This window comes from Diadema antillarum, unplaced genomic scaffold, assembly GCF_040938485.1.
Source record: "Diadema antillarum isolate AM-2024a unplaced genomic scaffold, OU_Dant_1.0 seq00000759_RagTag, whole genome shotgun sequence".
NCBI classification, from domain to species: domain Eukaryota; kingdom Metazoa; phylum Echinodermata; class Echinoidea; order Diadematoida; family Diadematidae; genus Diadema; species Diadema antillarum.
This window is the reverse complement of record NW_027271650.1, coordinates 487,282-511,374: the sequence shown is the minus strand read 5'-3', so window position 1 is coordinate 511,374 and position 24,093 is coordinate 487,282. Positions and strand designations below refer to the sequence as shown.

At 36.7% G+C, this 24,093-nt stretch overlaps 1 protein-coding gene across 1 annotated transcript in view; it reads right to left on the bottom strand.

The window, feature by feature from the left end:
• Positions 1-687: 687 nt before the first annotated feature.
• Positions 688-24,093, bottom strand: part of LOC139738608 (rab11 family-interacting protein 4-like) — a 74,560-nt gene continuing 51,154 nt past the window's right edge. The window contains exons 6-16 of the mRNA XM_071649224.1: positions 22,388-22,480; positions 13,157-13,192; positions 12,156-12,264; positions 8,871-8,974; positions 6,859-6,949; positions 5,993-6,042; positions 5,134-5,215; positions 3,722-3,859; positions 2,535-2,687; positions 1,742-1,888; positions 688-1,107 (exon numbers count right to left, since the gene is read on the bottom strand). Coding sequence (XP_071505325.1) covers positions 946-1,107; positions 1,742-1,888; positions 2,535-2,687; positions 3,722-3,859; positions 5,134-5,215; positions 5,993-6,042; positions 6,859-6,949; positions 8,871-8,974; positions 12,156-12,264; positions 13,157-13,192; positions 22,388-22,480 — 1,165 coding nt within the window. The 3' untranslated portion in view covers positions 688-945. The remainder of the gene's footprint in view (positions 1,108-1,741; positions 1,889-2,534; positions 2,688-3,721; positions 3,860-5,133; positions 5,216-5,992; positions 6,043-6,858; positions 6,950-8,870; positions 8,975-12,155; positions 12,265-13,156; positions 13,193-22,387; positions 22,481-24,093) is intronic.

Genomic DNA, 24,093 nt, shown 5'->3' with positions numbered 1-24,093 from the left:
ACTGTATGAATTTGAGCCACATTTTGATGAAGTATGGTTGGGGGTATTTTAGCAGTTTGTCCTGTACTATGATGGCTGAAAAAAAAAAGTCAGATCCTCCCAGGCAAACTTGGAGCTATGGAATTAATTGCTACGACATGGCGACTCTGGGTTATGGCACGATTAACTCAAGGTCACTTGCACACAGCTGGCATTTAAGTCGGTACAATGCTAGAAGAACGGCAAATCCACTGCCACAAATCACTCGTGACTGAGCACTGGGGGAAAAAATAAAATAGCCAAACCTTGTCAGCAATACCATATATTAAATGTTGTAAGGCCATATTTGTGCACCATAACAATGGCAGAACCAAAACCCAATGACAAACATAAAAAATAAAAAATACATATATGTGTATCTTCTCTAAAGAAAGAAGCAGAACTTTGTGAAAAATTGGTAAAGGGAGGCATCTTTCTCCTTGAAGTACAAGTGAAGCGTGTCACTCAGTTGATCAGTCGATTTGCTCCCTGACAAATCAAAGGAGAAAATGTTCTCCAGCATAAAGTGTTGCAGTCTCCTCCACGTATCAGAATGATCCTTTTTTTGTGTGTATGTGTTTTTCTGTGAAGAACATTACATTGCAAGTGCAGCAGTGTCACTCTTTTCTGCTACATGGAGCAGGGGCAGATCCAGGTATTCTGTGAAGGGAGGGGGGGGGGGGTTGCACACCCCCATTTTTTTCTTTTGATTTCTTTTGATTTAACAAAACTTGAAGGGGGAAGGGTGCACCCCCGGTGCACCCCTGCCTGGATTTGCCACTGTAGAGTTCTCCCCTGGCACCTAACTTCATTTCACGCTGGAGCGTACAAACAATCTCCTTCTGCTGTATTCACTTTCTAGTTGTCCGTGTCAACTGAACACATTTCTGATTGTTTTTTTCCTTCATTCGTCCTCTTTTGTCACCGTCACGAGTACGAGTTGAAGCTGGCGATGGAGGAGACGCTCTTGCTCCGCGGCTTGATCTCCAGGAGGCCCGGATGGTTCTCGATGATCTTCGTGAGGATGCGGCCGATGTACTCCCGCAGATCACGGTTCATGTTCTCCTCTTCTCGGAGTGCCTCCATGATCTGGGGCAGAGAATGCAAAAAAACAATATTTTGTGGAATTATTATTTCATTAAAATATGACATCAATAACCCATCGTCTGAACCACTAGTCATTTTTTCATGGAAATATGCTGTGTTACCATTTTTTGATAACTGAAATGGGATTTAAATGCAGAGAGAGGCCGATAAAACCTGCTCATCCAATAATAGCAAGCCAGTGGAGTAGAATGGAGTCAAAAGGGACCTGAGCTTGCAATTGTAGCACAATCTTCGTCAGTGACAAAATGACAACTATAAAGGTAGGCATACACTTATATGGACTACGAACCTATAGCATCATGACATGCACTGTCTGGGAGGAGCTACAGACACACAACAGTGACAACAAATAGGGTAGTTTGAGTGTTCAAAGCATGGAGCCAAATCATAACTAGATATAATATACCTAACAAGATTTGAAGAAAACACTGTAAAAACTGTTAAAGGATGGCTGATCATGCAATAAAATAGTGTCCCTTTGACACAAGTGTCTGCATTTCACATTGATCTATCCTTTCAGTATTCAGCTTTCTTCTTCTTCTTCTCCTTTTTTTTTAGGGGGGGGGGGGAGGGGGTGGGTTGAGTGCTATAATCAAGATTCCTTCTGATCTCTTACATCATCTTTGGAGGCCGTCTCTAGCTCCGCTGCAAAGGACTCGGACTTGGCTGCCCCCCGGTGGAGCAGACTGCGGCCAATCTGGATGCCGTTGTTGAGGATCTGGGCACTGTACTCATCGTTTGACTCCTTCAGCTGTTTGTTCTCCTGAATGGAGTGTGGTGGGGGTGGGGGAGGGAAACAGTCAAAAATTAATATACAAACTGAAATATTTTCTTCAATCATCTAATCTTGCAACAATGGTATGAAGATTAATTTTTTATACAAAACTTTTGCCACTAGATTTGAATCTCTTTTATGCCTCCATGCTGTAAGTTACCCTGTTGAAATTTGCAACCCTGAAATGACTGCAGTGTCCTCACAAAGCGCACAATGTCAAGTTTTTGTAAAGTAATAGGACAAAAGTAAACAGGAACAAAATCTTTACGTTTTACAAGTGCTGCAGGTCTCAATATATTTCAGCTAACATTTCTCAATTCATATAAAATTTTCCAAATTGTCAAACTCTTGTCACACCATTAGACCTTCACCAGCTATATTAAAAAACAAAAACAAAACACACACACACACACACAAACAAACGAACAAACAAACAAACCAAAAAAACAAAAACAAAACAAAACAAAACAGAAAACCAACTCAAGCATTTACAACTGCACCATGTTCAACTCTTTCAGAAATAACAACACCGAAATGCAAGAATTTCGGCTTCAATTTCCACTGTGTGACCTGCGACCTCATGACCCCCAGTCCCAACACATCACATCTCATCTTGTGCGACATTTCATCCCACCTTCCTCAGCTGCTGGACCTCCAGCTGCAGCTCGCTGTAGCGACTGGGGAGATCCTGGATGCTGGGGCTGCGCATCAGCGTGGCGTGTCTGGCGATCTCCGACTGACCCTCGCTCCTCAGCTGCTCCAGCTCCTTGGCCATCTCGTCAATGATCTGGTTTGGGCAACAACAAAAATAGGAAGAAAGAAGAGGAAACGGTGAGCCATGGTTACATAACACTTGTTTATTGTGTGAATTATGGCTCAATGACATTTGCTGCTGTGACGATTGCTCCCATGAAATACTTGCATGCTATTAAAGCCAAACAGAAATTCTACACACAAACATAACTCTAACACTAATCCTAACTCACACATCAAACTAAATTTAAAATCCTATCACAACCCCAACCCTAACCCTAAGTCCTTGAAGAAAATAAGACTGGAGCAATTGTCACTGGAGCAAATGTTGTGTCACCGTGAATTATACATATACACTGCCTTTTTAGAGGTGTCATCCACCAAAGGTATGTTTGTTTGTTTTTTTCCCAAGAGATTAAATTTGCCTGGAGTGCTCAGTACTGAGATAAACAATATTGTCTCAAAGGGGAAAATATAACTCCTTACGGACTGACAAGGCAACATTGGTTATATTACATGGTCTAGATATACAATATATTTGCCACTTCATTCTAGCTCTGTTGACAGTCAATCAAATCCTGGAATTATATTGCCTGACCTGACGTCACAGCAGGCCATATAAAAATTTCAATCCTTTCGGCAACTGACATGGGATTGCATGATGACCAATCACTGACCAGTATCAATCTGGGCCATTCAACATTTTCTGTATATATCATGATGTGACCACTGTTATCAAAGTCATTATCACTGTAACTATTGTACTACTATCATTGCCACTATTACTACTCCTTATCATTCTTCTTTTTCCTCTCCTCCTTCTCCTCCTTCGTTTACTTCATCTTCTTCGACCTCTTTTGCTCACCCTTCATCTTCTGCACCTACATTGCTATGAATATTATACATGAATCATTCATTACTATTTCTGTAGAAAAAAAAAAATCCTCTTCTCCTTTTTCTTTACCTTCTTTTTATCTCATCTATTATACGGAGCTCTTAATCAAGTGAGGACAAATCTGTAAATCTGCCCTCCTTGACCATGCCTATCCGTTCTCCTCGGGTACTGACCGTTTCATTGTTGTGGATCACCTCCTCTAGGTTCGCCCGCGTCAACCTGAATTCTTCCTGTTTCCGCTGGTACTCTGAGGACAGGGCCAGCCAGCTGTTGTCAACCTCCAGCAGCTTCTGCTCCAGCTTGTCTCTTTCCTGTTTTTTTTTTTTTTTTTTTTTGGGGGGGGGGGGGGGTGTTCGAAAACCAAACAATCAAGCACAACTGTGATCAACCATTCAATGCTTTTGGACATTGTCCTATATGTAACTTTGCCATGCCATTCTTAACCCATTGAAGACTAGTCCTGAGTATACTCGGGCAGGTGTACAGTTGAACCTCTCTTATCCGTTCTCCCTTTATCCGGATCTCTCTATTATACGGATGCCATTTCGCCGTGATTTAAAAAAAAAAATAATTACGGGAAGAAAGGGGGATTCCCAACTCCTTGAGAACTCCTACACAAACACACATGAATTACATAGTACTTCCAACATGATTAACATATATTACATCAAATTTCCTTCCAAATTGCTTACCTTCAGACATTTTAATATCCCCAAACATCCCCAAATGTAACAATGAAAAGGTTGCAGTATACACATTACTACATGTGGTACTACAATGGGCTACATCGGTACATGTGTATGTATATGTACATGTATAAAGCATTGAGTCTCCCGTATCCGGCCAAATCCCTTATCCGGATGAGCCCCGGTCCCGACTTGTCCGGATACGAGAGGTTCAACTGTATATGGAAAATGGGTGTCATAGCAAAATCAGTTCAGCCTCAACGGGTTAATTACCTATAAAAGAAGCTAAAATGCTAATCTCCAGCTACAGAGCTGGGATGCTTTGACAAGAAGAAGAGATTTTAAAAAGTCATAATTCTCATAACTGCAGCTACAGACGGGCAACAACCAATACCTAAGAAGTATTTCTGGTCATAGTGATGACACTTAAAAATATCTTTTCTTGTCATTGGTGTACTGATTATGCCAAATATCTTTAGAGGTTTTTATTTTCGTGAATTTTGCGAGTTGGGTGCTATTTGCGAATTCAAAAACACACAAAAATATCAACTCTCATTCCTATGTGAATGTCCACAATCGTGAATTTAACCACTCATGAAACTGATGGGAAGTTCTGACTCATGAAAAAAATTAGACTCACTAAAACTATGGCGTGTACATTATTTCTTGTTTTAGAATGAAATCTGGGTCCATATCGATCTGATGGGTGTAACTTTACCTCATCATTTCTCTACCCCCCAAAAAAAATCATGCAAAAAAAACTAAATGAACAAGTGATAAAAGAATGACATTTTATAACATGTGCTAACTGTGCGTAAAACAAAGACACAAATATATAATTTGGTTGCACAGAAACACTTAGTGAAATTATGACTCCCAGTCTCTCTGGGATTACTCACATGTCTTATCGCTTCCGCCTGACTCTTCAGTTTAGGCACTTCTTCAGCTAATGACTCGTTTTCCTGATATAGTACTGAGATTCTGGGGGAGAAGAGAAGACACAAAGGATTCAGTCACTTCAAGGAGAAAACTTTATTATTAAACTTTATCATTAATAAATATGCAGTTTGCCGAGTCAATATCCTGTACTTGAATTTCATAAAATACTTGCAGTCGTATATTTGTGGAGATTTCGTAAATGCAAAGAGCAATATCACTCTGCTGATAATCCTGTAGTCACTTCAAAAAAATCTCACCCCTTATGAACAAGATTTCTGAGACCTACACAAAATTAGTCCAGTACCCACCAGGATCCTCTATGGTGATGGTGTTTACAGAAAACCGAGTTGTTTGAAAAATATGTATTTATTTCTATGATTTTATGATTTACAAGACCTTTAAGTGCTGGTATTGCTCATACCTATTTAGAGAGGTACATGTATCTAGTAGTTCTCAATCGTTTAGCGTTATCCATACTATCATTCTCCATGAAAATGATTTGAAAAAAAAAAATTATACTCTATAATCCTTTTGAGAATAATTGAGAACCACATAGGCACCAATATCATCCACCTTCTACTGAATTTACAACCTCATGCTCCTAAACTGATTTTGTTAAGTTTTTGGGGTGGGGAAAATATGACCAACCACTTGAAATCTTATTTGAAAGAAATACCAGTGTCCTTTCATATTTTTTTTTTTCTGAGTGGAGGGATGGAAAAAATTTGTAATTGCTGTTGTCAATTGCGTATCATGAGGACAAAACTTAAACAGCTTCCAATATAGTGGGTAACTGAAATGAACCATAATTATACTCACCTGTTTTGTAATGTTTCAATCTCCTCGCTGTGTGATTTGTGCTGTCTTGTCTGCGTGAAAAAGGTAGGCAGAGAATTGAAGAATACATCAAATACATTGTGAACCATTCACATTTTATCAGACAATCAAGTTTACTGGAAATTCATATTATTTAGACTGTTTGCAGCTGCCTGTCAAATCATGTTATTTGTTTTATGTATCATATAATGTGACATTTATTTGTACCTAAATGTTGATATGTGAATGAAATTTCTTTGTGAAAACAAAAGTTTACTGGAAAACCAATTTGTGATAAAACTGTGATTTTTCTCAAGAGCCATATAATGTAAAGGATAAAATACGGACATCCAAGCACAAATGACCGTCTTACTGTTTGTCTAATTTCAATCCAGTTAATGCCTGTTTTATTGGCTGCTGTTGTTCCTGTTGAATTAAAATTCCTGTTTGAGGTAAAAAAAAAATTGTCTATTCAAAAATGACCATTTCACTATTTTGACATCACAAACTGTTGAAATCTTCTTTATCCAGGAATGACAGCACACAACTTTAACCAAACCTTTCAAAAATCATAATTTTCTAACATGATCACCAAGTTCTTCCACAACCCTCATTGATGTCTTCAGGAAATATTTCTGCATACACTGAAAATGCACACAGATATTATACATATCATATTAAGGTAAAAGTCTCCTGTTATCCTAAATCTTTTTGAAATTTCTCCACTTTCTATTTCCAATATCACACCGTTTTTCTTTTTCAGATATAAACATTACAACGAATCAATGTAATACAAAATATATAACATGCATATATGGAAATATTTGTTCAAAATCCTTGTACTTTTAGAAATCTTGTTTCAGACTCACCATTTTCTCCTGGTGTTTTCTGCTCTCCTCCTCTAAGTTCTCAGTGTTTCTCCTATCCATCTCCCTCACCTGGTCCTCAAGGAGGGCAACTCTGAGGGTCAAAGGTGAAAATAAATCATCTTGTCATCTATCTATCTATCTATCTATCTATCTACCTTTCTATCTATGTATCTATGTATCTATCTACCTTTCTATCTATGTATCTATGTATCTATCTACCTTTATATATATATATATATATATATACAGTGGAAACTCGATATAACGAGATGGTTGGGACCGAGTCATTTTCCTCGTTATAGCCGATATCTCGTTATATCAGTAGGCATAAAAGAAGGCATAAAATAAAGACATTAATTTGCACATGTGGGACTACCCATCATATTTCAATCAATACTGATAACTTGATATTGTGTGTGAGGGAATTACTCACCTTTATGGGTAAGAAGATGTTTATCGCCAAGGAAATCCAATATCAAAAATGTGTTTCTTATTAATTGTAGATGTTTGAATTTGTAAATTTATATAGCTTGCGATTGTATCAAGATCGTCTGTGGATTGGTATGTGGTTATCGTATGGGTGTGTGTTGTGTGGAAAGCTTGAATATGGTCTGCACAATGCTGTGTGTGTATGTGACACATTCTGTATGTACATTATGACGGCGTGTGTGTGAAGACGGGGAATTCCCTAAGTAGAAGGCCAATCACAGCATCAGATTGCCTCACACCTGCTAAACGTCATGATGATGTCATGTATACATATGGCCGTTCCAGCACATTTTCTGCATGTATCAGTGTGCGTGCACACACACACTTCACACGTACAACATGCAGTGCTAGCTGGAGTGCACTGAAGAAAAATGATTATGTGTGTACAAGACAGTTTTTGGCGCATCAAGCTTTACAATCTTGGAAGATGATAGCACAGGCGAAGTAAAGCTTTACCGAAGGCATTTTGCTTTACCTCGCTATAGCAGGTTTGATTTACTATGTTTTTCTTTGTTTGGAAGTCACAAAATTTATCTCGTTATAGCAGTTATTTCGTTATAGCCGATCTCGCTATAAGAGTAGCATTTTACATAGACTTGTGTGGAAGGAAATTTGGGACCGAGAAAATTTCCTCGTTATAACCGATATCTTGTTATAGCAGTGTTCGTTATACCGAGTTTCCCCTGTATATATATATATATATATATATATATATATATATATATATATATGCATCTATCCATCTCTCTTAGCTGGTCCTCAAGGAGGGCAAATCTGAGGGTCAAAGTTGAAAATAAAAAATCTTGTCATCTATCTAACAATCTATCTGTCTATCAATCTACCTATTTATATATCTATCTATGATAAAACTTGCTAGAGCTTGACGGATGTCTTAGTGGTAGAAGAAGTAATTGTAGTAGTAGACCTTACAATAATAATAATATTAGAATAATAATAATAATAATAATAATAATAATAATAATAATAATAATAACAATAATAATAATAATAATAATAATAATAATAATAATAATAATAATGATACTAATGATAATAATAATGATAATAATGAAAATAATAATAATGATAATAATAATAATAATAATGATAATGATGGTGATAATAATAATAATAATAATAATAATAATGATAATAATGATAACAATAATGATACTACATTCATACTACTAATAATGATATTCCCCACAATGAACAAAAGAAGCACAGTAAATAAAAAAGAGAAAAAGGTAAGATGTATTATGAGGCTCAAACTGAACAAGAGAGAAGTATTGTATTATGCTGTCAGGAGTATCAGAATATTGATTTCAAAGAAACAGGATTGAATATTTAAGACGAAGAAAAAGGGGAACTACATGAACCAAGAATGGCCCATACATACGTATGAATGTCATACAAGATGCTTTTATGCGGCCTTCTGCCACTGACAAGATGAAAAACGAAGATTGAATGAGGGAGAGAGAGAGAGAAAGAGAAGAGAGATATAAATGATATCTTTCTCATACTGTTTGTGGAGGTGCTGGTTTTCATTCCGGAGCTGCTCCTTCGTGTCCTCAATGTTATTCTTGTCCACCTCAAGGTAGGTAATTTGTGTTTCAAGATCCCGCACCTGCATAGAAGACAACCAAGATGATAGAGGGAGAGAGAGAGGGAGAGATGTGGAGATGAATGGTATATATTTGGTAGTCCAGGATATGAAACATAAAGCAAGACGGAGTGATATCCAATATCTTCTTGATAACATCTCTATCCAAACTGTGAGTAGAAAATCATTAATTCTTCATTCTACTGGACAAGCAAATTTTGACGATACTTTGAATAGCTTTATACAAGACAATGTACATCAAGAAGTATCAAAACAGTTATTGGTTGGTGGGTTTCATCACTAACAGAATGTTGCTTTCAACAAAACTGCCTGGACATTGTGGGGAAGGAGCTAATATCTGTAATACTTCCTGTCACTCCTTTATATCTTGCTATTTTAAAAGGTAAATATTTCATACAATTAGGAAAATTTGATGTCCTCTTTGCAATATTACACATTAACCCGTTGAAGACGAGTCCCGAGAATACTTGGGCATGCGTCTACGGGAAATGCATGCTACAGGAAAATCAGCCTCTCCTCGACGGGTTAAGAAAAATGCAAAAATTGTATCAGCATTCCATAAAATGTTCAGCATAGACTGCCCTCGGTAGAGTAATTGGCCGAATCTCATCTGATCACCTTAATAGCGAACATCAATAAATGTTCCACTTCCCAGTGTGGGACCAATTAGTGGATTGATTGTTTCCGTCATTACATAATCAATTCATCAAGCTCACAAAGCGAGACAATATACAGTCGTTAGGGCAGGTTTCCTTCCAGGGTCAGAAGTTACCGGGAATCGCGCCAAAGTGGTCTGTGACTGTTTCCATGGTAACAGTCTTTGGCACCAGTGATTTCCAGTTCACTATACTCATTTTCATTTTGTTTTTTTCTGTGATAGCTATCACTGAGATCATCACAAATACCGTGTGAGTCAAAATTTACTGCAACCAATTTTTACTATCTCTGCACAGTAAGATGACTATGGCATGTTCTTAATTTTAAAAACTGCTGACATGCTATTATTAATAGTACATGCATATGTCAAAATTCATGTGGATTAGATAAGGTAAAACTATCAAAGTATCTGTATGCCTTTGTTTATGCCTGGAATCATGTTGCACAACATGAATGAACATTCTACTGTGAAGTATTTCATATTTACAAGCAATGATGCATGTTGCATATATCTGCCATAAAATCCAGCACGGCTCAAATATACTTTCAATATCACTTTGCACAAAATGGTTTTGTTAAGTAAAATACCTTTAGAAAGAAAAGAGTTTGCTGCCAACTCTTCATATTCCTGCCGATCTGATTTTCACATTCCACAGTCTTTATTCTTCAAAGACGTTTATTACAAATAATTGCAAAATTGCAGGACTGGATGTTGGCAAAGAAAGTGTAGAGGATTTGTATCTTGTCACTACACTTTCTCATGAATTCACTTTTGCTCCATCCAGGGAGGTGAGAAACAGCTGGGATGGGTGGATCCACCAGGTATATACACGTATGTGACACCATGACCTCAACTTTGCAATGTCACGAAATATAGGCCATCATTTGAGGCTAAATTCACAAATTTTCAACCGACATCCATCCCCTCCCAATTTTGGTGAAAATGTGAAGGCTGAAATTGTGTAACTAAAGGTGAGATGTGTAGATACGCCCAATGTTGCACCACACAGGGATATGAAAGTGGGTTCCTCCATCCCAATATAAAATGTAACCTCACAAATTTCTGACCCTCCTGCATACAAGTGCAGAGTGAGTGTACGGACCCATTTAGGGAGATGATAATATCACTGAGCTGTGTCTTTGTTCAAGCTATGAGGTCATACAAAATGAGTTTGTGTGTGTGTGTGTGGGCGGGGGGTGGGGGTGGGAGTGGGGAGGGGTGGTGGTAACATTCCTAAGAGATTTGAGGAACACTCCGCAAGAGACTGCTGGGAATATTATGTTCTTTCGTCTTCCACCTTTAAATCAACAGCAGCACTTCCAAGACCAAACAATGCTCTTCAACTATCTCCCTCATAACAGCTGACATGCACAATCGGTTGAAACTCCTTAAAGGTCGTATGGCGCTTTTGCAAACATCACAAAATCTTGCATGATTTAAGAATAATACCTCCCAACATCATTTATGAATTTTTTTGATATGATAATACATTTCAGAGTTTCAAAAAAGAGAAAAACTAATCAAATATCAATTGAGAATGTGCTCCTATTTTGTAATAAGAAAAACAGGTGGAATTTTTTGAGGTCCTGAGAAATTCACTGGAAATCTGTAGTATTGTTTTGCCCTCCATCATAGAGAAGTTTCCAGTTTTGTTATTTTGAGGAAGGGTCTGAATTACCTACCTCTACAGTATACCAGCATATGAAAGGAATCTAATTTTCACGGTTGCAAAGAAGGACACCTGAGCTTTAAAGGGTGTGTACAGTTCTGGTCGAGGTGAAGATTTAGCTTTCAACGTTTTGCGAGATATTCAGAAACCACTCTATGAGATGTCAAAGAGCATGCAATTCCAAGGGGTATCAAAAGTTTATTTGATGAAAATCGGTTTTGAAATGGCTGAGATATCCAAAAATAAGGTGAAACACAAAGATCCTAATAAAGTTGTGGCCTGTCGCCTTTTATCATTATCACTGTTTTGGATATCTCAGTCATTTGAAAACCAATTTTCATCAAATAAACGTTGAATCCTTCTTAAAATTACATGCTCTTTCATATTTCATAAGAGGTTTCTCATTATCTCACTTAAGAATGCTCAAAACATGAATCCCTACCTCAACCAGGACTGTACAGTCCCTTTAACTCTGTCAGCACCGTCGCTGATCTGTTCCTATACAATGTCTATGAAACTTTGAGATGGTGATAATGTGATACTGATACTGATGAATACACATCTCATTTAATTTGAGTGATATGCTTAAGACATACAGTGGTTATTGTTTGGTGCAATATAAATGCTCACATTATCAGTATCATTATTATTAATTGATATCATTGCTCTCATCATCAACACAAAATGGATGCATGTGTGGGCAAGGCTTACTCCACAGTGCCCTGAAAAATTCAGTCTAATCACTGTTTGAAACAGCTGAGCCACGCACTATCCCATGCTGACCCTGAGAGAAAGAAATGAGGTCAGGGTTGGTGTGAGCATCACACACCGCTACCATGGCGACCGCATCACCTCACCTTGTCACTAAGCTCCAGGACGTCACTGTCGGAGGCGGCGTACTCCCCATAGACATCGTCCAACGCACTCTTTGGGAGGTTGTGGGATGAGGACGACCGGTACAACTGACTGCATCCCGGAAGAAACAAGAGAGAAAAGATAGAGATGGAAGGAGAAGGGATAGAGAAGAGATACAAAGCAGATAGAGAGACAGAGCAATGGAGATAGAGATAGAGATACAGCAATAGAGATAGAGACAGAGATAGAGAAAGAGAGTGAAAAAAAAGTTTGTGTAAAAGATTTTAAAAATGACTATGACCATTGATAATGTGAATGATACAAAACATCGCAATTACTGTATTTCATGTAAACACCCATCAATTGTGGGAGTGTAAATTGTGCATCATTGTATATACCGTAATGTATCTCCACTAAACATTTGCCACTTTTATTTTTTCCCCTCCTGTATCTTCTGCATTCTTGGATGACAAAAATATCATATACATTTTCTACCTATATCAAATGACAGGTAAACATGTATGAATCTTTACAATAGTTAATGATCTTGCAGAATCATTTTATTATCAACAAATGAAAGATTTCCTATATTTGAAATATTCTGTTCTCTTATCAATAACTTGTTTATCTTTTTTTTTTCAACTCAAATGAAAAAACTCCTGAAACAAGAGATTTATGGCTCTACGTTATATCTCTGTATGCTCATTGCTCTGACATATGTGTCTGTACATTCACATGTGTGTGTGGTGTGTGTACAATATTTATGATTTCTATTGATAAAATGAAATATGCCTGAGTGGATACCAGCAGACATGCATTGTATTGTAATGACTCATCTAGACTTTACTCAACTTTATACACAAACAGAGAAGAAAGAAAAAGAATAACAATGTAAACACATGTTATGGCTTGGCAAACATCACAATGCACGTTTTGCTACATTCCTCAGCACATGCACGTAGACTGTACTCTCGAGCACGATGCACAATGAGCACATACTTACCTCGCTATGTCACTGGACGTCAGGCGCTTGGACGGGCTGCATGACGAAAGACAGAGAGGAAAACGAATGAAAGACAGGTATAGACAAAGAAATAATGTTAACAAATCACCTTCTGCTAGGAAATAATCACGATCATGTCTTTTGTTCTTACCACCACACCTCCAGAGTAAGTAACTAATTGGGCCAGCCTTCGAACTATCTCATTATTCTCATTATTCATCCGTTAGCCTCCATGGGTTTGTTGACATGGAAGCAGATCTTTCGTTACTTGATGCGGTTTCCATGGCAACAGAAGCTATCAGTTTCAATGAAGTAAGTGATATGTGCACATACATCAAAACTGTATCTGTATCACATGAAGGTGATCCATTTCTTTGACATCCCCACTTCGTAGCATTTGCAATTTCTCGAGACGTGTAAACTTAGAAAAGGTCAGCAAAAGATTTTTTTTTTCCTTTCAAGAGTTTAACTTTTCTGTATATGTACACAACAATGTGTTATACTCCATGCAGTATTGTTGCAAAAAGTTGTTGAAATTTTTTGCAGTTTTCATCATGATTAAAACAGAGAACAATTAAAAATGTCAACATGTCTACAGATTTTTTTTTATGGATTGGCTGGTGTGCAACATATAAATCATTGTTACTCTGGCAATATTCCTGTGACTTACTTGCAGAGCAGAGTAAAAAACACCAACACTACAAGCATAGAATCAGCTTGCATCAATGATTGACTTATACAGAAAAAGACAATGAGTCTTACAGTATGGCATTCGTATTCAGCACCAATGAACACATACAAGACATGGACATTGTGAAAAACAAGTGACAGATGTGTGCAAAGTAGATCCGCTAATGACTAATGAAGTTAAAATATGGGTTTTGTGTTGCATGGAAGTGATAGAATATGATGCCTGTAATAAGATGCTGAAAAAGAAAAAAGACAAAACATGATACATGTACACAAAAAGTTTGGCAGAAGGAGTATTACCACTGCACACAGAATCAGTGTTAAAAAGGGATTACTATGTTTTGTTTCTCAAATATTGTAGCAATATAACGATTGAAAGAGGATCAGCCACATAGAGAATCTACCTCAGACTTATATACAGTGTACTAAGAATGCCTAGACATACAGAAAGCATATTGCATATTGCAAATGTCTACCACAGCTCAATATGAAAAAGCATAGTAACACACAACTAACAATAACATCGCATTGTAGCATGAGATATGAAGATATTTTGAACAGGCAAATATTTGATTCAGCCTGACCTTATCAAGTATCAATATCATATCTAATTGTACCTCTCACAAGGTCACAAGGCATAGTTCATTTACTTCCCATACCTGATAAGTTTACAGCTGACACAGGATAAAAGTAATAACAAATGCCCACAAATCAATTGCAATCACATCATTTTTCCTTTCATTTTCTGCGTGTAGATTTCCAATTTACTTGATGTACAGTCCATGACATTTTTAAATGTGAAGAGAAAAACAGGATGACATTCCTTGATGAATGAAATGCCATGAGGTCACACATTTTTTTTTAATTATTATTATTATTATTATTATTATTATTATTATTTATAGTGCGCTTTTCCCACAAGGCCCAAAGCGCTTACAATCAATTCAAAACATGTACGACAGTATGTATAATTGGATAAATGTTATATATACAGCTACGAACTAGTTGCTACTGAAAAGATGTGTTTTCAAGGCTTTTTTGAACACACTGACTGATGGAGACTGTCTAACGGTAAGTGGTAAATTGTTCCAGTGCTTTGAAGCAGACACAGTAAATGTCCTATCACCGGCTAAGGTGCGAGTAACAGAGTATGTGAGACGAAGCGGATCACTAGATGACCTCAAATTTCTAATAGGTGTATATAAAGTCAAACAGGCGTCTAAATATTTCGGAGCTTGATCGTTAAGGATTTTATAAACAAACAAAACTAATTTGAAAATTATCCGTTGCTTCAAAGGAAGCCAGTGCAACGACTTCAGAAGTGGCTGAGATGGGTAGTCCCTAGAAACCTGAAACACTAATCGGGCTGCCCAATTTTGAAGTCGCTGCACACGATCCAGTTGAGTTGAAGGAATGGAAGAGAGAAGCCCGTTACAATAATCTATACGGGATAGAACTAAAGAACGCACTGCGTTATGACATGCAGATTGATCAATAAATCTCCTAATCCTAGCAATATTAATGTTCGTAAATGAACAACCATGAACACAGACCTATACAAATGCAAAATAAAATGCAATAAAAAAAAAAACAACAAAGAAAAAAATCTCTGAACATGACATGAACATCTGTAATCAAGCAAACACACAAACACACATATATACCAAGGTACACACAAATTCCCACGGCACAGAAGACTGTCTAGCACTTTAATGTACTGTGGCTTCTGTATTTCGCAGAGTGGCCCATACAATCAATGCCTGGAGCATGAACCAATATGAGCAGAGCCAGGTGGCAGGCAACAAAACACACACAAAAGCTCTATCTCATGGCACCCAGACTGCCTACTCTCTTTACTCTGAAGGCTACGAAGGCCATTTTGAAGGTCCTGAGTTCAGTAAAGTAAATGGGCAACTATCCTGGGGAAGATAAAATGGTGCAAATGGAATAATATTTGTATTTGTGAAGAAAAGGCCAACCAGACATAGAGCCTCAGATATTCTAAATTTAAAACCCATTCCAACTTGGGAGTATGAAGAGGGTTATTCTACACACTTTTGTGAGATTTTTTTTTCTTTTAATTTTCATTCATTCTTATTGGTATTTTGGATTGATTTCAAATGATTTGGAAGTTAACTGAATTGAATGATAATCAAAAGAATTTCTAGCTGGGTGTTTTGATTATTCCAGGAGTCTTGGTCAAACACGGTGATTTAGCAGTTGTGATGCACACATTTGCATGATGCAAAAATGGATGTATGGCTCACCAAATGGGAACGATCAAGCTCAATGAGGATATCAACTATTTTTTGAATGTGCAATTTGCTTCAAACGTTGTTTCAAAAGTTTATTTTCCTTTTAAAGCAGCAATACTCTTGGCTTACCTCGGATGTTTGCGTGGAGGGTCAATTCCACTACGTTTTCTCACACTGCAAAGAATTTCAAAAGCCTGACAGTTTCAAAACTTGAAACAAGCACAAATTTGCAGTTTAAAAAAGCTGAACCTTCATTTTACAGAAGTTCATCGCAAACACAAGTGATTGCCCACACACGCAAGCACAATTGCAATCACACACCCACAGATCTCTTTCTTTTTTTAATAATTATTCATTTTCTAGACGGACACACATCAACAAAAATACAACTTTGTGCCTAACTAAATGAGCTAAGTCTAAGAGACAGAAAAATAAAGAGCTTGTGTATACATCTAAACAAGTCTTAATGATAAAAATTTGCAAAGATTCAAATGACTACAACAACTACTTCACTGCGAATAAAAAAAGCAAAACAAAAACAGAGAGGAACAAGACAACATTTAAACATGCTTCACACTTTTGATTGATTTCTTTACCTAGAGATGTAGCCATTACAATGAGAACTTTTGAAAATGGAGAAAACAGAAAGAACAACACAAAGATGAGATATATTTTGCTCTCAAACTACCAGAAACAAGTGCAATTTCTAAGCACATAAATGTAAAATTCAATGAGTAAGACATAATATCTAGTTATTTGTGAAACAGTATCTGTTTTTAAGATTCTTTGACTTCTATGTGTGTAGACAGGGGTCTCTGATTTGTTCATCGCTCTTTTTTTGTGTTTTCCATTTAAACTTTCTCTTGACTAGAAAAAGAAAGAAAAAAAAATACCAGTCATAAGAAATGAACATGAACAAATCTTTGAATGCTTTAATCCACAGGACATTTATCTCAACCCCCAACAAACAAACAAACAAACAAACATACAAATAAACAGACAAACAAACAAACAAACAACTTTACATGTATGCTGGCTTCTCACATGATGGCACACTGGTTTTCAGTGTTTCATTTTCTGTTTGATTTCTTGTTCATGATACTGCAAAAAAAAAAAAAAATACTGCCTGAATATAAAATGATGATACAAGTTTTTGAATCAGTCCTTTTTAATTTTTGACTGCTCTCTTTGACAAGTCACAAAATTTCAATCAGTAAAAAATGTGACCAGAAAGACAAGTACAGGAGGGTATCCAAGGAGTTTGAAGCTCCTTGGGGTGTCCAAAGATAGTTCTAAAACCTCTGCAACCTTTCAAAATCCCAATTTGTTTCCCACCCACTGTTACATCAACTTGCTGGCCACAACTATCACTCATTTTATCTCTATTTATTTCTAACGTCATACCCGGTACATTTCGGTACAAATAGACCTTGGACGGCCATTACACTGTCCACACGTAATCTGCATAATCATGCTAATTGAAATATTTTGCAGCAACGAGTGGGCACAAATGGAGATATTATCGTACATATTCTAATTTCCCCACAGGAGCTAAAGCGGATGGGTATATTGCGATGTTATAATTGAATACTGCCATTGTGTGTACAAACAAGGAAAAATCCCCCTTCGTCCTACACAGTTATCCAAATCATTTGTTTGTAAACACATGGTGAGTAATTTTGGGAGCTATTGTGGTTGTTCTGTTTTACCCGTTTTGTCAATATATAATTGTGGTTTGCAACAGCATGCTCTTGTGTTGCGTCAAAGCATACAAACATTCCATCGAAACAATTCCCTTCCCCTTTTTATAGCTACATGTGTTTGCATACAGTGGCCCGATGATACAAAGGAATGCCACACTATTTTCTTTACCAATATGAGCAGATGACACATAAATTTGTGATGTAGTCTACCATCATATGAACTCAATATACACACAAAGCATTCTATTTGCTTTATGATGCATGTCTTCCAAGCTCCCCCTCCCACACACTTTATGCATACAAAGAAAGTACTTAAAAAAAAAAAAATAGATATATCAAAAAGTATGACGTAATGTTATCAGTGTCACAGTGAATATGCAAACGAGTATGCCTGCTTCACCATGCTTTTTCAAATCATACAATCTAGACATAATTTGCATGCAGCATTCTTACATTATGCAATTGTCTTTAAAATGTAACACGAGTATGTTGCATCAAAAGTACTGCATAGACTTGAACAAATCCATTCAGTAGTCCATTATCTAGTTACAGTAAATAGATGAATAGTCGTGCATATCATACAAAATGATCCATGAATATATCTGATTATATACATGATTCATGACCCGTAGAACTGATGTTGTATGCCATTCACTGTGAATATTATAGTGCACAGTCATGCACTATAACCATAAAGTCATGCACAGGGAATGAATGTCATACATTCATGATATCAACAAAAACAAATGAATGGTGGATATGTTTGGCAAGCAATATTCTAAGCTATATGCACTCTGGACACATATACATATATTCTAAGCCCTTGTGCAATATCATTTCTATTGGAAATTTCTATTTTAGTGTGAATTAAAACTTGCTTGGGCTAACAGGGATTTGATACGCAATATACATACGTACAAGCATGTGTGCACAGCGGATACATTGGCAGACCCATGCACTATTCATATGTCTAACTTAACATCTGAAGTCATTTTAGTACTTGTGCTTTACATGTGCTGCATTCTTGGAGACGAAATGCAAGGCGAAATTGAATCGTACAAACGCATTCATGAATGCAGCTAAATGCAAGTGAAAGGATTTGGTCACAAAATTAGCACAAAATTGTACAGATATTGGAATAAAAAAACAGCCCAGCTGCAACCTCCACAAAATATGGGAAGTCATAGCAGCTAAAAACTGATGTCTTTATCATATGACTGTAATGTCACTCCCACAATGCAACTCATTTGAAATGTCAGATGTCTAAATCTTGGTCTGAAAGACATCTTCTTTTCCCCTCCCACCATTCTGCTCAAAATACACCGAGGACACTTTATTTTTGTGCTTCCTCCCTTGAAGCAGAAATCACTTCCTCAAACTGACGATAATATATCTCATGATTCAATTTATTTTTTTCCTTCTTTTTTTTTTTTTGAGAGAGAGAGCGGTATAAAACAAGCAAATAATTCTACCAAAATACATAAGTGAGACCTCCACAGCTATTTCAAATGACTTTAACCGACATTGAAGCTGTTTTGCTGCCTATGTAACTGTATATGCATCTGATTTGGCTCAGACCATTGCCAATCTGTAGCCATATTTACAAAAAAAGACACTTAGATGACCTTCTTATTGAAACAGCTTTTCTCTTCTGATGTGACTTTGTGGTTAACATGACATACTGCAGTCTTCCTGTGTTTTGTGGCCATGCACACAAATACAGCACAACCTGAGTATGATCACGGTTGTCTCCCACATCTCGAGAAAACAAGACTAAGCGTAGAGGACAGTGCATCACAAGTTATTTTTGAGACACTTTACATTTTCAAGACACAAACTAATTGCTCCTAGGCATACAAACACACCACAGATAAAATGTCACATCTATTTCTGGCTATCTAAAACAATTTGACTGTAAAATGTGTACAAATTTAGATGGTGATGCAATCACAACAGTGTACAAGGGAGAGGAAAATCAAAATGCAGGATATCCTTCTTTTTGTTTAAAGAGAAAATGAATATGATGTAGAATATTACAAAATTAGTGATAACCACATATTTATAAATCTGTCATTCCACAATGGTAAACCCATTTATGATTTTCATGGGCATCACATGTGATAGGCAAAAGATTGTGCATACCATCACAGATCAGCTATAAAATAATGTTAATTTGATTGGTTCTTATTTTTTCTAAAATGAGCTACCAGTAAGTACAAGAGCTTATCAAGCTCTTGCACATGTGTGTGTGTGTGTGTATTTTGTGTATGTGTGTGTGTTTTTTTTTAATTTAATTGATAATTATAGGAGTGTTGTTCATATGGAACCAAATGACGGGCTGCCCTGTTACCCTTACAAATCTTTGAATGGGATCATCTCTCAGTCAATGTCATAAACAGATGAAGATGCCTCAAGAGATATATTACTTCACTGCAATGATAAATTGGCATATTAGTGGAGTACCCTTGAGTCACATGTCACTGAACTATCTAACATGTGATATAGACAGGTACATCAAGCTTGCAAGTGTGGTTGAGAAAGGGAAAATATTAGCAACCTAAGATTTTTCATACATTGCAGACCAGTAAAGCGCTGTATCAGCGAATGCAACTCGAGTCCGGGGACTATATACACGCATGGTCGTTCATTGATTTCTTGAGCACAAATCAATGAATGAACTCAGATATCTCGAACACACCCTGGTATATTCCCTGCATTCTGTGCACACCATACCTGCCGAGTGGCAGTTTGATTCCCATGCAGCAATATTCCTGCAATCTGTAATATATATAAACTTGCTACACTCCAGCACGCACAAAAATTCTTTTCTGCTGTTGAAATCTTACTCTCATCATATATTTGAGTCAACTAATTCTATGATGAGTTATAATGATGGAAAAATATGAATGCAGATAATATGCTCATGGTGATGGTTGCACATGATAGTTGTGCTGGGTATACAAGAAGATAAATGGGTTTGACTAGTGATCAATACCATGAAGTGTAAAAGCAACCAGGAAGAAAACTTGAAAGGTTGAAAATGTCAGATACAAATAAAACAGTTAACACAGCAATGCCTACATATTTTAAAGACAGAAAATTTCCTATTTATATGCCTGAATAACTTGTCTACTACAAAAATGGCTACGCTATTTACTGTATAATGGAAGGTTAGCTTCAAATCAACACTGTGTAATGTGAAAAGCAGATTAGGAAACCAAAACAGTCCAAAGATATAGAGTGGTGATGGATGTTCCTGTACAAAAATGTATCAGCCTGCATGAAACACAGGCAACAAAAATTTTCTTCTTTATGGTTTAGGAAACCAAAACAACCTCAAAGCAAAGTTACAAACCCCAAAGGAAAAAAAAATTAAAGTTTTGTAACAAGAGACATATTCAGATTAAGTTTTGATGCCCTTGTTGAATTAAATGATAACTGTCTGGCATTACAAAATGCCCTCAGAGATTTGAGAATCTCTATATATTATATATATTCATGCAAAGGAGAGTACTGAACTAAAAATTGTATGGACATGCAATCAGAGTCAACTTCTGTAATACTATTATCTCTCATCCATAGTAAGTTTGAACACAGCACGCTCCAGTCGTGTTGAAATTGTGATAATCAAATCACTAGGCAGTATGCTGTTGAAAATGAAATCATTTTTCTTTCTTTCTTTTTTTTACAAAGAGTAAACTTTGAAAGATCATCTTATAATTTCCAAACATTAAAGTTTTGTTGCATATTATTACATGAGAAGAAAACCTGTTTGAGAAGAATGCCAACATAATACTGGCATCAAACAGTGTAAAAAGTGATGCAAGATGCAGGACAATGTCATTCCAAATGCAGTTTCTTAATATTCACCATTCATGTACTTTAACTTCTTAGCAATTTCAGTTTCCATGGCATAATTTTCATCAATTTGGGGTATAACATAGGAGTGATTCTTTCCTGATGTGTTTTGATTGTTTTAAGTTCATCACAATATTGTTTGCAGAAAATAGCATGTTGCTACCATGCAAGAAGGCGTTTATCATTGCACTGTACTATTTCAGTATTACTCTTTCACAATCCTACCATTTTGATTTGATTTGAATAAATGTCACCTATATTTGATTTCATGTCATATTTGTATGTTATAAAAATGCAAACACTTGATAACAATCAAATTTGAAAGCTTAAAATAGATGAATTTTCTTTGAAAATGTTAGGGTGGAACATGAAAGTTTCATTTCTTCAACATTCCCAGACAAAAAAAAAAAATGTTTTGTGATCATGATGATATCCATCAGCATTCCTGGACTGTTAGTATCAGAGTCATGCCTTGTGTCATGTGGAAAGTAAATGAGTCAAGGAAAGCATGCACATGTACGATATCAGACATTCAGAATACACAATACGACCCGCAAGCACCATATTTTCTCTGTATATGCTGAAAAAAACAAAGCAAAACTAGCATTCTCACAGAGGAAAAACAAAATAAAACACGATACCAAACAAATGGGACAAGACAAAACTACAGAGTTTTGAAGACCAAGGTGCTCTTTTTTTAGCATTTTTTTGGGAGAAACAAGTACCATTTGTGGCGATGAAGGAGGTGACTTTGATGGACGTGGGACCAAACGTCTTTCTTGGACATGAAGGGCTTGTGACCGTCGTAACTCACCAGGCTGGGAAGATGGAAATGAGGAGGACGGAGGGACAGAAGGAAAGACAGAAGATAAATAGACAGAAGGAATCAATAAAGATCATAGAAAGAGATAGAGAGTCAGACAAAAACCACAATGTTATCAAGTTAGTCTTGATCATTTTGGTATGCAAATGTAAATCACAAGGGGGCAAGGACTCGCAACGGTGCTGAAATGAAATAATTTGGGCGCCAGGGAACCAAAGCAGTCCTGCGGACAGAACCATGATGTAATTAACACCAGTTGAAACACCACAGCCCGTAGTTATTGTGTTCCAAACAAAATGTATTTCAATTGCTTGCAAAAGTGGATAGAACACACACATATGCACATTCAACAGAAGTTTCTGTGTGATGTTCAAATGACACATAAAAGATACAGATATGCAGTGCTAAACACGTTTATCAATATATGGTCTTCAAAATCGAAAATAAGAGAGAAGTGTATGCTTGTGTCGTTGCCATGTGATGACACCCATACACACTCGAGCAAACACATACATACGCATATAAACACTCATTAAAAACAACAAAAACTACTGAATCAACGGTAGGATGTGACTTTCTATCAACTCACTTGCATGCCCTCCTAGGGGCAACTGGAACGCTGATCACAGTATTAAGTCAAGTAAACTGCACATTGGCAATTGTCTGTTACTTATAAGTATGACAGCATTTGCTCAAATGCCCATTTGGGCAAGTCGGGCAACTAAGAAGGGTTCTGTTTTTTTTTCTTCTTCTTCTACTTCTAATGCCCTCAATGGTACACATTTGTCCTTCAATATTTGCAACTCAAAACTGCTTTATTAGGGGAGTTTGAAATTTCTTTTGAATCATTCTCAGACTGAAAATAGGATGTTAAATCAATTGTTTGTGTCATGCAAAAACGTACATGTATTTCTAGCTCATGACGCATTCACACTGTAAAACAAAGTACAGGATGATTATGGTAATGAGCTATACATACCAATGATGACACTACACAAATTCACTGACATAATTTGCAAATGACAAATCAGTGAATATAATCAATGAGTGATATTGGAGACTATGACAAGAACCTCCTAAAAAGACTGTGAAGTATGAAAATGAAGAGTTGAACCATGGCACACCTGAACACACTAAATTCGCATAACATGTTGTGTGATGGCTTTGTGTACAGCATTGATGCTGAGTGATTCAACAAAAAGTGGTGGGGCATTAAAGGAATATATGTTGCATAATCTTGGGACTGTATTCACACATGGGGTATACACAATGCAATCACAAATGCACATGAAAACATGGACATATGGTTTGAGTGCATAGGTGTCAATCTCCTTGCATTAGCCATTGATGTAGCCCATCTTTAATATGGATCAATACTCTTTATTAATGGCATTTTCTTTGCAAATTATGATTCATAACAAATTTTTGAACTATTAACAGACACTATTGATGACCTTATTGGAGCAGCAGGGAATTCATAGTGGACATACAAGTGTTCTTTGATTTTCTTGAGCTTTCTTTGTCCTATGATGAAATGGCGATATCTATAAGGTGAGTGATACATTTTAAATACTAGACATTTGTCGAATACTGTCTATTGCAATTAGA